This window comes from Fundulus heteroclitus, chromosome 13 (genome assembly GCF_011125445.2).
Source record: "Fundulus heteroclitus isolate FHET01 chromosome 13, MU-UCD_Fhet_4.1, whole genome shotgun sequence".
Taxonomy (NCBI): domain Eukaryota; kingdom Metazoa; phylum Chordata; class Actinopteri; order Cyprinodontiformes; family Fundulidae; genus Fundulus; species Fundulus heteroclitus.
This window is the reverse complement of record NC_046373.1, coordinates 18,152,465-18,168,480: the sequence shown is the minus strand read 5'-3', so window position 1 is coordinate 18,168,480 and position 16,016 is coordinate 18,152,465. Positions and strand designations below refer to the sequence as shown.

General features: G+C 44.8%; 1 protein-coding gene across 1 annotated transcript; it reads left to right on the top strand.

Moving 5' to 3' along the window:
* The first annotated feature begins 1,668 nt into the window (after positions 1 to 1,668).
* LOC105935160 (origin recognition complex subunit 4) lies at positions 1,669 to 14,435 on the top strand. The gene is made up of 2 exons (XM_012875441.3): positions 1,669 to 1,762; positions 12,437 to 14,435. Exon 2 carries the CDS (start codon positions 12,477 to 12,479, stop codon positions 13,875 to 13,877), a length of 1,401 nt encoding a protein of 466 aa, XP_012730895.2. The 5' UTR covers positions 1,669 to 1,762; positions 12,437 to 12,476; the 3' UTR covers positions 13,878 to 14,435.
* Positions 14,436 to 16,016: the final 1,581 nt, after the last annotated feature.

Below are 16,016 nucleotides of genomic sequence, written 5' to 3'. Positions count from 1 at the left end.
GCCTCAGGTTGCGTGCTAAATGCAAAATCCATGACGCAATAAAAAAAATAAAAAATTAAATGACTATTCTTTCTAACTAGAAAATGGAAAAGTTGTATTTAATCAAAGCTAAACCACCTGGATACGATGTGACAATAAAGGCGATCAGCAGGACATCTGTAACAAAGTGGTCCTCGTCCTCAAAGAACAAATTCAACATGAGCTGCTCTGTAAATCTGGCAGCAAATGTGTTTGACATCCAAAGTTTGACCAGGACAAAGATCCTATAAAGCTGCATCAGAAGAAATAAAAAAACACAGCATAAAATCAAGGCCCAGTCAAAGTCCAGACCTCAGAACTCGATTCAGTCGCAGCAGTCAGTCATCCCACATCTTTCCCTCTCTACCTTGCAAAAGTTCTCCATATCTGTCACATTGTGGACATTTCTTGCCCACAGCTCTCTTCAAGTGGCCCCACAGATTTCATTCGGCCATTTTCCTCCAATAAAGTCATTTTTTCCCCCTCCGGATGTGCATGTCTGGACTCGCTGTGAAATAAAAAAATATATATATTATCAGATTTCTAATAGACAGCTAAAAGGCTTTGGGTCAAAACTGGCTGGTCCCTAATTTCATCCACATTAATAGAATCGTCTTTTTTTTAGTGGATGCGCTGTTGTTCTTGTTTTTATTTTATTTTTTTGTGTGTGCCAAACTTACATTCTGGGATTGTGGCCCAAATATTTAAAGCGTAGTTCCATCTGACCGTAGCTAGTTTTACCACAAAGTGTTGGGAGATTGTAGCTGTGGACCTGGATGTTTTCTTTGGAGGAAGAACCCGTCTCCTTGACTCAGACACGAAGAAAACGAGCAGAATCTGTTGCTGCTGGCCTTCCTGACCAGTTTCTGTCTTGTCTTTTAATACATTTGAAGAAAAAAAAAACAGACTGTTCTTGTAATGCCACTTTGGTGGCCTAATTTCTTCCAACACTGATGGGTATACAAATGAGGCTGTTTAATTAATTTATTTTGAACTCTTCTTCTGATGGATACATCTTTACAAGGAGATTGTTCTGATCCGTTGAAACCTCTCCGCAGCTGTAGCCCAACTAAAGGACGCTAATATGAAAAAAGTCAGGAAAATCCAACTAAGACAAACTTTATTTCAAGTTATGAAATGAAAATGTAGCCGATGGAGTGTGTGTGAAGAAAACTGGGTGCTGAAGCTGTATATTTTACTTTCACTGGCAAGACATTTAATTTACATCTGCAGGAACTACCAGCTGTGTGAAGGGAAGAAACTGGACCTGTGGAGACTTTTTGGAGCACTGCTCAGGGGACATTATAAGGTGGTACAGGCGATGTGAAGGACTTATTGTATTGAGCTTTGTTTTTCTTATGGTATATTTGATAATAAAAGATAAAAAAAAGTTGTTTGTTTTTTGCTGTGACAAGATAAATACCACATAGTTTGTGATTTAACATTTTTACATCCTCTATCTGTGCCATAATAACCAGGTTTTACATGAATATGTAGACTTCTGAGAGCCACCATGAAGCTGCAAACTGTTGAGTCCCTTTTTTTCCTTCACATTTTCACTCTTGTAATCCTTATTATTATTTTATAAAGCAAGGTGCAATGTGTGCAAATCTCCCATCACAGCGCCAGTCCAGAGCAGGAACTGAAAACGCAGCGCAGTTGTTTCCTTCAGAGTCTCCGAGACATAACGGACGACCGGGAACAGCCATCACAGCAACAATAAAACGCGCACTTTCACTTCACGGTATGTCTGCTGAATTAGTATTTACCGACAAAAAATAAGTAAAATCTCACAGCGGGCGAGTTTAAGACGACACGCGCGCTCTGGTGTCTGCAGCCGCGCGTCGTCTTTGCGTCTCTGTCTACAGCCGTCGGGTGTTGAAGCTGGCTAATACCTGGAAAACAATCCAGTCACTAGTCAACGCTCTTTATTATTGGCCTTAATTTTAAATAACTGCTTAGATTAAAAGTGCACGGTCTCCTGATGGGGTTTCTGCGCAAATTGCAGATCTCATTATTTGTCAGTGTCGGCGTGCATGCCGGAAATGGACGTTAAGACATCCTGCATGGCCGTGATGTTGACTGCATTTTATTGATTTGGACGCCTGTGCACTTTCCCGCCGTCATAGCGCTGTAATCCAGGAAGTAGACAGGACCATTTGGTCACCAACCCTGAACTTCCTAGTTGAGTTTCCTACAGAGATGGCGGCGCTCGGCCGGCAGAGGGCGCCCTGTGGTCGTTTTAATAGCTGCCATAAACGCCAAAGGAGGGGAATCCTTTTATTATTACTGTTGTGGAGGATTTAGCAGGGCCACAGGTTCCACAGTTCAATCAATAAATAAATGTTTATATATTATTGTTAAATTGAATATTAAATATGCACATAAGCTATTTACTTGTCTAATCTATTTTTAATGTTTGATGTATAACATTTTATAGTCATTAAAAAAAGTTATATTTATGTCTTATAGAAATATAGAATGTATTATAATTAATATCTAATTGTGTGTATGTATATATATATATATATATATATATATATATATATATATATATATATATATATATATATATATATATATAAGAACAAGTGAGATTTTATTTACAAACAACTGAATAACCGAGTGTCATGGTTTTCAGGTGACGAGTCCACATGCAGATACGATCGGGAGGCAAAACACAGTTTTAAGATGTTTATTATAAGAAACAGGCAGATCTAAGGACGGGACTACGGGTGAGTCGGCTGGGTCAGAACGTCAAGGCTGGCGAGTCTGTAAGAAAGAGGAAGTCAGAAACTCTGAAAGTTGAACCAGGGGAATAGCTAGAAGTGCGCTGCTTACCATTTAGCCGGGCGGACCTAACCGGGAAGAAGTAGCGTCGGGAATACTCTATGATTCTACTCAGCTGGAGTTAGGCGGCTGGTGGCTGAGGATGGCTGATGTAACTGGCGAGGGATCCTGAGCGAACCTCGTCGGCAACGGTTGACAGATGGATTGACCAGAGTGAATGCAGAACCAGCAGGAACCGGGAGAGGGGAACTCAGGCCTCGCTGGGTAACATCCAGGAAGTATGAGGGGAGCGCCAGAGCAAAATCTGAGCAGGCGGTTCTGCTGGTCTGTTTCTTCGGAACGAGACGTCAAGACGGGTGAGTGCATCCAAGCACAAAAATCTGAGGCAAACAGAGATCCAAAAATTAGTCAAAAAACGAAGAGCAAAAACTCACAAGCTGGTGTCCGAGCGTAGGGACAGAGGCCACGTCGTACCACGACTGGTTAAGGCTCTGGCGTCTTCCATCTGTCAGCGCTCTGCTTAAGAAGCCAGAGGAAGCCGCCTGCAACGAGCTGCAGGTGTGGGCCACGCCTCCTCAGCCAACCAGACACACCTGTGGAATAGAGTTAGAGTAGAGCAGCACAGAGAATCCTGACACTACCCCCCCCTCAACGGCCGCCTCCTGGCGGCCCAGACGAAGAGGTGCTGGGCTGAGTAGCCCAAAAATCTGAAATCAAGTCCTTATTCAAGATAGTAGCTGAGGAAACCCACGAGCGCTCCTCAGAGCTACAACCCTCCCAGTCGACGAGGTATTGGTGACCCCTACCTCGCCGACGGGCATCCACAACCCTGAGAACCCGAGGGTTCTGACTGTCCTGGGAGGGTGGAGGGGGTCCGGAAGGAGGGCACAAGTTGCTGTCCAAAACGGGCTTGATCTGGGACACATGAAAAGTAGGGTGTACTCGGGAGTGAGGGGGCAAACGTAAACGGACAGTGCTCGGGTTAATCACTGTCTCTATCTCATAGGGACCAGTGAACCGGGGAGCAAGCTTTTTAGCGGATGGATTGGACAAAACGTCTCTGGAAGATAACCAAACCTTCTGACCGGGGCGATACTGAGGAGCTGGTCGGCGGTGCTGGTCGGCAAACCTCTTGCTCCGCTCTGCGGTGCGAGTGAGGGCAGTGATGGTTGATCTCCAGATGTCCTGGCAGCGAGCAATGTAGTCATTTACGGATGTGAAGGGAATCCTGAGTTCCTCTGTGGGTAGAAGTGGAGGCTGATATCCCAAAGCAACCTCAAAAGGTGAACGTCCAGTAGCTGAGGTGATGTGTGAATTAAGGGCATACTCCACCCAGGGCAAAAACTTGTTCCAGTCGGAGGGTGAAGATGACGTAAGGCAGCGGAGAGTAGTCTCTAGTTGCTGGTTCATGCGTTCAGTTTGGCCATTAGTCTGAGGATGATATCCAGAGGTGAGTGTATAACGGGCACCCAGAGCAGAGCAAAAGTGCCGCCAGACCTGGGAGATAAACTGAGGACCCCGGTCAGAGAGGATATCAACAGGGATGCCGTGAAGTCTGAACACATGTCTGATAAGAAGCTGAGCTGTCTGGAGTGCGTTGGGTAATTTGCGGATGGGAATAAGATGACAGGACTTAGAAAACCGATCAACTACCGTCAAAATAGTTGACATACCTTGGGACAAGGGGAGACCGGTAACGAAATCAATCGCTATGTGGGACCATGGACGTCTGGGGATGGGAAGAGGATTTAACAAACCGGAAAGTGGCTGTGTAGAAGACTTATTCTGGGCGCAAACGGGGCAGGCGAGAACATATTCTCGAACATCCTTCGTCCATGAAGGCCACCAGAATCGCCGGGATACCTGGGACTGGGTTCTAAAAATGCCCGGATGGGCGGAAAACTTCGTGTCATGACTCCAACGTAGAACCTCAGGACGAACAGACTGGGGAACGTACTTAAGCCCAGGTGGCCCTGTACCTGGGTCCGGGTCTAAGAGTTGGGCCTGTCTGATTCTGTCCTCCAGATCCCAATGCAGCGCTCCAACCGTACAGGTGGGAGGAAGAATCGGTTCCGGCTCCCTCTCTTGTTCAGAAGATGTAAACAGACGGGACAGTGCATCAGGCTTGACATTTCTGGAGCCGGGTCTGTAGGTGATGGTGAGGTTGAATCGAGAGAAAAACAAAGACCAACGGGCCTGTCTAGAGTTGAGTCGACGGGCTGACTGCAGATAGGAGAGGTTCTTGTGATCTGTCCATATTATGATGGGCTGCTCGGATCCCTCTAACCAGTGCCGCCACTCCTCCAACGCTAGTTTAATAGCTAGTAGCTCACGATCACCTACATCATAGTTCTGCTCTGCTGGTGATAAACGACGGGAAAAGAACGCACAAGGGTGCAACTTACAGTCTACCTCCGACTGTTGGGACAAAACCGCTCCCACCCCGGTATTAGAGGCATCGATCTCTAAGATAAACTGTTTGGCTGGGTCGGGGTGAACTAGTATGGGAGCCTGGGAAAAACGGGCCTTAAGTTTACTGAAAGCCTCCTCGGCCTCTGGACTCCAGACATAAGGTACTTTGGGGGAAGTGAGAGCATGTAAAGGGGATGCTACCTGACTATAGTTCCTGATAAAGCGCCGATAGAAGTTAGCGAAACCAAGAAAGCGTTGGAGCTGTTTGCGCGACTCAGGAACAGGCCATTCCACCACTGCCCTTATCTTTTCCGGATCAGACTTCACCTGTCCGCCCTCTAAAATCAGACCAAGAAAGGAAACAGAAGACTGGTGAAAATCACACTTCTCGGCCTTAACAAATAAGCGATTCTCTAATAATCGCTGGAGAACAAGACGGACGTGTTGTTTATGTTGTTCTAGGTCACGAGAGTAAATCAGGATATCGTCAAGATAAACGAAAACAAAAACATTCAGAAAATCCCGAAGGACATCGTTCACTAATGCTTGAAAAACTGCCGGGGCATTGCACAAACCAAAAGGCATGACTAAGTATTCAAAGTGACCTAGCGGGGTCTTAAAGGCCGTCTTCCACTCATCCCCCTGTCTCACCCGAACCAAATGATAAGCGTTGCGCAGATCAAGTTTAGTGAAGATCTTAGCATTCTGGACTGGTTCGAGGGCTGAGGATAATAGAGGGAGCGGGTACTTGTTCTTAACGGTTATTTGGTTAAGCCCTCGATAATCGATACAGGGTCGAAGGGTTCCATCCTTCTTACCAACGAAAAAAAACCCCGCGCCCAACGGGGAGGATGAAGGACGGATTAACCCCGTAGCTAGAGATTCCCCTATATACTTCTCGAGCGCTTGACGTTCTGACCTGGAGATGTTGTAGAGCCGACTCACCGGTAGTGGAGCCCCAGGCAAAAGGTCAATAGCGCAATCGTAAGGGCGATGTGGGGGAAGTGAACAAGCCTGAGTCTTACTGAATACTCTCTGAAGATCGTAGTATTCCTCCGGAACTAGTGATAGGTCAAGAACGTCCCCAGATTCTGTCTCAGGGGAAGGGGTAACAGATACAGGACGAGCGGACTGTAAGCAACGAGAATGACAAGCTGGAGACCAAGATTCTAATCGGGACTCGGCCCAGTTAAACTGCGGGCTGTGGACACTTAACCAGGCTAAACCCAAAACAACGGGTGAACGCTTTACAGGGAACACAAAAAACGAAAGTTGTTCCCGGTGGTTACCCGAAACTATCACTACTAGAGGTCGAGTGCGATGGGTGATTAAGGTTAAACTCTGCCCATCCAAGGACGACACCCGGAGAGGCTCGGGTAAAGGTTCGACCGGCACACGAAGCTGATCCACTACGGTTTGGTCAATTAGGTTGAAGTCCGAACCGGAATCAACTAGAGCCGAGACATCGAAAGTATCCTGATCAAACATTAACGTCACTGGTAAATGTAAGCGAGAAAGAGATGGCGCCTTAGTTACTACTCGGGGGCTAGAACTATTAACGTCCACCGTTCTCCCCGTTACGAACGGTGGACTGGATCTTTTGGCCGAACCGGACAATCCTTAAGGAAATGACCTTCCCCTCCACAGTATAGACATAAGTTGCCCGCGAAACGCTGTTGACGCTCCTTATTGGTTAAACCAACCTGGCCCAACTGCATGGGTTCAGGAGGTGATGGAGCGGACCGCGGTTCCCTATGGGTGAGCGTGGAAGGGGTGGATGATCGCATGACTTGGTTCTGTCTAACTCGGCTCCGACTACGTAGCCGGGTATCCAACCGGATGGCTAGCGCCACAAAATCCTCAAAATCCCCGGGTTCCTCCACCCGGGCTAATTCATCCTTAAGGGACTCATCAAGAGCCTGAAAAAATACTGCCTTTAACGGTCTTGGTTGCCAATCCGCCGCTGCGGCAACCGTACGAAACTCCACTGAGAAGTCAGATACGCGTCGACCGCGCTGTCTTAACGAAAGGAGATGACGAGACTGATGAGCCGAATCTAACTCGGGCGAAAAAATAGTCTTAAACTCGGTAACGAATTCCTGAAAAGTAACCCCGAATGACTGACAATCAGGGAATCGAGCCTCAGCCCAACTAAGTGCCTTACCTGTTAGGAGTCGTAGTACATAAGATATCTTAACCTCATCTGAGGCGAAAGTCTGGGGGGATCGGTTAAACACCAGTTTACACTGAAAAAGGAATCCTCCGCAACTCCCATGGTCACCAGAGAATTTCTCCGGACTAGGTGACGCGCTCTCAAGTGGCGGAGCCCAAAGCTGATTATCAGTGCTCGGAGCGACGGGAGGCGGGGTGCTAATGTTTTGAGTGACAGGCGACGTCATCGCGGAAGTAACTGTGTCCATGAGCTGGCTAAACTGAGCGGCTAATCTATGAAGCTGCTCCTGTGTTGAATTTACGGCTAAACCTAGCGACTGCATCTGCTCTTGCTGTGCGGCTAACTGCCGCCCGAACGTATCCGCTGGACTTTGGTGGCCAGAGCCTTCTTCTGTCATGGTTTTCAGGTGACGAGTCCACATGCAGATACGATCGGGAGGCAAAACACAGTTTTAAGATGTTTATTATAAGAAACAGGCAGATCTAAGGACGGGACTACGGGTGAGTCGGCTGGGTCAGAACGTCAAGGCTGGCGAGTCTGTAAGAAAGAGGAAGTCAGAAACTCTGAAAGTTGAACCAGGGGAATAGCTAGAAGTGCGCTGCTTACCATTTAGCCGGGCGGACCTAACCGGGAAGAAGTAGCGTCGGGAATACTCTATGATTCTACTCAGCTGGAGTTAGGCGGCTGGTGGCTGAGGATGGCTGATGTAACTGGCGAGGGATCCTGAGCGAACCTCGTCGGCAACGGTTGACAGATGGATTAACCAGAGTGAATGCAGAACCAGCAGGAACCGGGAGAGGGGAACTCAGGCCTCGCTGGGTAACATCCAGGAAGTATGAGGGGAGCGCCAGAGCAAAATCTGAGCAGGCGGTTCTGCTGGTCTGTTTCTTCGGAACGAGACGTCAAGACGGGTGAGTGCATCCAAGCACAAAAATCTGAGGCAAACAGAGATCCAAAAATTAGTCAAAAAACGAAGAGCAAAAACTCACAAGCTGGTGTCCGAGCGTAGGGACAGAGGCCACGTCGTACCACGACTGGTTAAGGCTCTGGCGTCTTCCATCTGTCAGCGCTCTGCTTAAGAAGCCAGAGGAAGCCGCCTGCAACGAGCTGCAGGTGTGGGCCACGCCTCCTCAGCCAACCAGACACACCTGTGGAATAGAGTTAGAGTAGAGCAGCACAGAGAATCCTGACACCGAGCCAATTTATTTATGTAGGACTTTTTAAAAAATACCAAAAGTTGACCAAAGGGCTTTACAGCTTAGCATAGATATGTAATTGTTATTTTGATTTAACTTTATTGGTCTGTTGCATGTATTTGGGTTGATTTTACGAGTCACTGTGATAGACTGAATTATTTCATGGTGCAATTCAGCACATAGACTTTGAATCAATTAAAATAGATACTTAAATAATTGTGTAAAATTGGAAATGTATTATTTTCATTTGGATTTTATGTAAGGCGTGTATAAATTATGTTTTAGTTACTTCGCTTTGGGAGTTTTAACTTTGAAATGTTAAAACTCCCAATGTGGCCTGTTGTTGTGCCACATTATGGCATCAAAGTTCTTCATTATCTTGATCTTTTCGTTGCTGTTATTGCCTGGAGACCTGAACACCGGCGACTTCTCCACTACTCTATGCAGAACTGAGCCGGTATACGGTACGGCACCACATGATGCACTGTGTTGATCCCACAATTGGGAAACTGTTGGGCGGCGGCAGCATAACAGACAGAAAACAGACCACAGGAGTCTGTGGGAGAAGGTGCAACATTTGTCTGTTCAGCGTGGGGTGGAGAGGACGGTCTCTTCTGTGTCCTGCCCTCCTCCACAGTCTCCAGCCAGCCCTCCTGATAATCTTGTCCAATCTTTGGGTGTCTCTTGCTCTTCTGTTGCTCCCACAACAAACAGCCGTGGAAAAGAAGACAACAGACTTGTGAAAGATGTTCAACATCTTGCTGCATACATTGAAGCAGGGGTCACCAACACGGGGCACGCGGCCACCAGGTAGGCCTGACATGCGGGCCCGTTCAGAAAATAGCACAACCCTCCAGTGAGCTGCATCTAAAATGTTATTTTAATTAGTTGCTCTTCCTTTTTAATCATACTTGTATTTACATAGATTTAAAATGATAAATGCAAGTTAAAACATCGTATGACACAGTAGCAATGAAGTAGCTCTCGACTTCTCAAAGGTTGGTGAACCCTGCATTAAAGGACCCAAGTTTCCTCAGGAAGGAAAGTCTGCTCATTCCTTTCCTGTCTGTGTTACATTTCCAGTCCAGTCAGTTAGAGTTGCGCCGATGCCATTTTTTGGCCCCGATACCTGGCTGTGCAGTACTGGCCGATACAGATACTATACCGATACCATCTGTTTGAAATTGATGTGTGTGTGTATATATGAAGAACTGCATACTACTTAGGGTAGTAGAACTTTTTACTGCCTACCTGGAATGGGTGACAATAGTTGAATAAAACTTTGGCTCTCAAAGGCCAAAATAGTGCAACTTTCGTGAAATTATAACATGTATAATAATAGTGCAACAGTAAGACAGTAAAATCGCATTAATAATTGAATAATCCCTTTTAAACCCTGAGTTTTGGCTCTCAAATACCAAAATAGTGCAACTTTCATGAACTTATATAACATGTATAATACTAGTCAGGAGAGAGAAGGCTGCGTTTAAGTGACATACAAACATCAAAATGGTATCGGTGCCCTATTTGTTGGTACTCACCGATACTGATACCACCATTTTAGTGCTGGATCGGAGCCCCGTCTGATACTGGTATCGGTATCGGTGCAACACTACAGTCAGTTGTCAGCCACGAACCTCCAGGTATCTGCAGCCGTCCACCTCGTCCCCCTAGATCTGTGCAGGCATCTTCCTCCTCCAGACGTCTATCTCCATCTCCTTGGTCTTGACAACGTTCAGCCTTATGTGGTTCAGTTCGGTCCAATTTACAGATCTGTCCCCCCTCCTCTCCGCCTCCTGTACACCCCACAACAGCCCCGTCATGACTTGGTGTCGTTGTTGAACGTCTCTGCTTTCACCAGACGTTTACTGGCCGACACCCGATTTAAACAGTTTTCTCAAGGTCTAACCTGGAGAAATCTAGTTTCATTTCGTTCCTCAAAGCGTACGTCGCAAAGTTTATCACAAAATAAAGTATACCAAAGCATCATGTTGTCTGTTAATGAATTTGCTAACAAAAAGAGGGACTTTGAAGTGTATATCCATTCATTGAAGACGACAAAAGTCTGATTTTCCTCTTTATTATTATTATTATTTAGACGAAGAATCAGAGCCGATCCAAGAACTATTGGACGAATTTGATCAGAAATAATATTTCAATAGGATTTACACATCAGTCACAATTTAAATCATTATCTAAACATCAGCACAGCGGGTTTTTATCTTCATCCATGAGAAAATAAATAAACAAATTCTTCATCCAACTAAATGGTTAAAGGTTTGAAAAAAATTACACGTGGCGACACGTCTGCATGTCAAAGTTCAAATTAGAAGTCGAAATGCGAAGTTGTATTCAGTAATAATAAATCTTGTAATGATAAGTAGTTGCATTTATGTACATTGTGAGCAACTTTAAAAAGTAATAGACTAAACAGAGCCCTCTACTGTACATAATGTCACTTTTAAGGTCCAAATAAGGTCTGGATAAAGATGTTTTTGTTTTGATGTTTTGCCTCATCAAACCTCCATATATTGTCCGTATCACTGATCTTTTAGTTTTTTTGAGAAGCTTATATAGAAACTAATATTAAATACAAAATATGGCACTGCTTTTTGGACTTTAGGTCCTTTTCCTTAAAATGCTTTCAAGTTTCTTGTACTGAACTCAGTTTAAATCAAGTTTTGCGATTTGTAATTTTTGGTGTTGTGTAAAGTGAATTATCACACAATGTGAATAAATCTAGGATGAGGTTGTCTAAATTTAAATTTGGGTTTGAGGTGATTTAAGGTTGCAGGTGCAAAACCCAGAAAGGTTTAGTGTCTCAATTTGCATGGAAATGTTTTAATTTTATATCCGAGTTTCGACTGCAAATGGAAGGTAACAAGTTTCACAATATGTGGGGGTGGGTTAAAAAAAATAAAACAAAGTAAAACCAAAATGTTTTGTGCTCAAATGCCCACAGTCTCGTTAAAACGGGAGTAAAATATCTAAAATCTTTGGTCTGGAAAGGTTTGAAAGTTAGAAATCCACCCATCCAAATGTTGCCAACCACACCTTCATTTAAGTGTAAAGAGTTGGTTCCCTGAAAGCATTTTAAGTCATTGCCATATGTCTAAATATTCCATTTGCAACAAAAAAGGGCTTTTTACAGGGTTCCCGCGGATCCTTAAAAAGTCTTAAAAGGCATTGAATTCTGTAATATAAAACTAAGGCCTTAATTGGCATTAAAATGTCTTAAATCAGTCTTTCTTAGGTCTTAAAATTGTTACCAGGTCATAAATAGGACTTTATTTTTGTAATCCTTACCAAAGAGTGAAATAATTGACACAATTATAATTTTTTAAATTTACCAAACGGCTCAATGTAACCATTATTGGTTCCGTCCCGATAGCAGAACCAATAAAAACTGTTGCGGCCGGACCATAGCTGCGAAAAAGTTGGCACTGGTTATGTTGTGGTTTTTAAAACTGATTTATAGTTTATTTTAGTGGGGAACAAAACAAAGTTTGTGAATTCAGTTCAGTAGTTGTTAAAAATGTATCTGTAATTTGTGTGTTTTTTTAGCTTTCTTCCTATATGGAATGTTTTTCAAAAATTTAAACATGTCTACTGGGCCAGAAAGTAATGGTTTATGTTAAAATAAACATTTGGGTGAAGTTGTCGCAACCAGGTTTTTCTTGTTTATCGTGAAGTTGGTCTTAACTTTTTATTTCAAGTGGCATTAAAAAGTCTTAAAAAGTCTTGAATTTAACTTGCCTTACGCTGTAGGAACCCTGTTTTAAAAACAGATGGAGTAAACAATTTACGTCATGGATTTTAATTTGAATCTTCTTATGTCGGTGCACAGGGGCCGACTGACGGAGGAGGTCTGAGTTGAAGAAAGCGGTATGGACGAGGAAGTAATAATGGTTGAGATGGAACAAGAAGACCCAGTTAGCAGCAAAGGGGAGGCCGGTGCCTACATGGTCGAAAACAGTCCAGTTAAAAGGGGAAGGGGGAGGCCACAAGGTTCCAAAAATAAAGAGGTTTCTGCTTTAAACCTGATCCAGGATTCGCCTGATTCCAACGGCCCGCCTAGACGAGGAAGAGGACGTCCGAAAGTCTATGAAACAAAACCCACGGAGCAGCAAGACCCTGGAAAAGCTCCCGCAGAAAGCTCCATTACAGCTCACAGGGGCAGAGGGAGACCGAAGGGCTCCAAGAACCAGAACAAAAGCGAAGCCGCCGCTAAAACAGAACTCTCGCCAAAGAAAAGAGGACGGCCAAAAAAGACTGACACGGTCAAGGAACCGGCTGCCGAAGGCTTAGTGAACGGTGGCTCAGATGCTCCCAAGCGAGGGCGTCCAAAAGCATCCATAAAGCGCAAGTCTGAGAGCGTTACGAGTGGAGAGGAAGACGAAGGCAGCCCCGTAACACCTCGGAAAAGAGGCAGACCAAAAGGAGCTCGCAATAAGAAGTCGAGGATGGAACGGGAGTACAGCGATTGGGACGCGGAAGCCTACAGAACCCAGAAATTGCTGAAGGCGTCGAGAAGTCGGCCCAGGAAGCCTGTGGTGAAGTACAGCGTTGGGTCTTCTAAGACAATCTCAAACAAACCTCGGCGAGGGAGAGGTAGACCGAGGAACAACTCCGACGGCTCTCAGCCAGTAAAAAGAGGAAGAGGTCGGCCTAAAGGGTCTTTAAACAAGAAACCGTCTTCATTCAACACATCTGGTCTTCCTGTAAAAGGGAGGAAGCCCGGCCGGCCGCGATTACAGCCACGCAAAAGGGGACGACCACGGAAGCATCCTCTGCCTTCTCCAGAGGAGCTGAAGAAGCCTAAAGTATGGAAACCTCTAGGGAGGCCGAGGAAATACCCTCGAGTCGACCCTCCGGAGGAAACATCGCCGGCGTCTCGGCGAAGCCGCGGTCGGCCGCGCAAGTCAAAGTCCAAGAGAGGCGCTCACCTACGAAAGAGCGTGCCGACGACTCCGTCCTCCCCGCGCGCTCCTTCCGACAGACATCAGAGGAAAGCGGGGCCCTCGACGACAGCAAGGAGCGAAGAGGGTGCCGTTCGGAAAAGGGGACGCCCCAAAGGCTCGCTCAACAAAAACAAAGCCAGGGGGGGCTCGCAGCGTGACGGTGTGCTCCCCAACCACCCCAAGGCAGAGAGTGACTGTCCTGCTGACGGGATGGAAACAGCACAAGAGTCGATGGAGGCGGAGTCGATACCCGTTAAGCACACAGAGGAGACAGAAGAGACTGTCCTGGTTCAGGACGTTAGCTTTGACATCAGCGAGGAGGCTTGATGGACCATCCAGTCTGACCAAAACGTTCTCTGTAGTCATTGCTGTCGAGTCATAGATTACATGTTTTTAACCTCCCGTCGGTTCGCTAGGCTAGATTTTTCAGCGGCGTCTTTTCTAACATGGTCATCTCTTCTATCGTGCTTGTTTAAAGCTATTTCTGTCGTCTGATTGTGAGGAAAGAGGTGAGATTGAGAAGCAATTTTAGTAGGTTCCAGATGCGCAGCTCTGGTTTGCTCGCGAACTTCACGTTTTTTCGTGGTCTGACCTGGTGAATCAGATTTCGACCGACTGACGCGTTTTTTTTTTTTTGTTTGTTTTTTGTTTTTATCATAAACAGAAATATCTCTTCCGGTTTGTTGAGTCAGATTTTTTCCTTTAGTTTCTCCAAGACTGTGACAGTGCTGGACATTTGCATGAAGGAATAACAGGATTAGCTAAATTTCTGCGTCCAAGCATAGGTCTCTATCCATTTATCTGAATTTTACTGCCATATTTTTCGGACCATAAGGCGCATTAAATATTCTTCCCAAGTGTGTAATATCACTCCGCCCCTTCACGTACACAGCTCCCTATCCGTCTCTGTCGGGAGGACAGAGTAATTGGACTACACTGCCCTGTTTCGAACAAAAGGCCAAATTAAACGTAACTTTTTTATTGAATTATCTTACTAGGTTTATTGTTGCTAGCGCGTACTGCAGGCATGAGCTGCCTAAAGGCTCCTACATACTCGGACGTACTGTGAGCCGTGCTGACTTTCCACGGACGTTTTACCCTCCATAGTCCAGCGTACTGTTGTCTACATTTATTATTGCAAATTGCTACAATTTCTACACTTTGTGCCAGTGGGACGAAGCGGCGGAACGGATGGTAAGATTTGTGATTAGCTAGCTGAGCACCTAGAGCCGTTTCTTTTCCAGCAGACTCCCACCTGTCAGTGAGAACAGAGAGGGAATTGTGATGACGTGCATCCTTGCGACCGCCTGCTTGGAGTAGCTCAGCGTCACATATAAAACAGTTCGATGTCACGACTTCTTGCCTCCGAGAAGTTTGTAGTGTTGAGCTCTGCACGTACCTGTATGCGTAGAGTACGCCTCGAGTACGCGCGGACCTTAGCGGAGTGAAGTATGCCTGAGTATGTTTACATGAATGTGCTTCTAGTTTACACAGGCAGGCAGTCTTGTAGACAGTTCAGAGGTCCGATCAGGTAGCGACACATTGTACCGTAATTTTCCGAATATCCATCGTTGCTTATCAAAGTCGTACTTACACGTTTTAACAGATTTTTTTAGCACATTTTACCTCATAAAATCGGTCAGTAAGCACAACGGTAATCATATATAAGACGCGCCGGAATTTAAGCCCATCGATTTTTGAGAAAATTTAAGGATTTTAAGTGTGCCGTATAGTCCGAAAAATACCGTAAGTTCAAAACAAAATGCATCAAGGTACATGCAAAATGTTGGGACTTCTTTTTGATGCATTTGCTAAAAAAGAAAAAATATATATTTTCCTCCATCTGATGTACCGGTCACTGATCAAAACGGGCCGATTCCGATCTCTGGCTGGTTGATCGGTGCATCCCTGCTTTTACCAGACTTTCAGATCTAGTTTGGAATCTAGTTGGTGGGAGATATGTGAAAAAAGGGGAAACTAATAAGTTTCTGTATTTTTAAATGCAGTATTTTTGTTTTATTTTATTGTTTTTCTTTTTTATGGAAAAAAAATAGGTTTACATTTAATTTATGACAAATTGCGATCCTCTTATAGTAAGCTAAAGTGTTTATGTAATTTCTAACCCGAATCTCTTAGATATTCCCAAATGTTTTTATTTATACACCCCTTTGTCTCCAAAACTGTTGTAATATTAAAAGATAATTTGTAAAATCTCTATATTTGACATTAAGGAAAAGCTCCTTGCCAGATAAAAAACATGTTTTGAGTTGTACGTAGTCTTTCAAGTTACAAGAAAAACTGTGAAGGAACAATTACATATATATTTTTTTGTACCACAGTACTCACACAAGCCTCAATCCTCATAGATAAAAATTAATCTTTATTGTTGCAGAATACATAAAAATACAATAAAATGTGTCCTCTGTGTTTGCTCATGGAGTGGCAGTCTGTGGGATTGGAACCTGG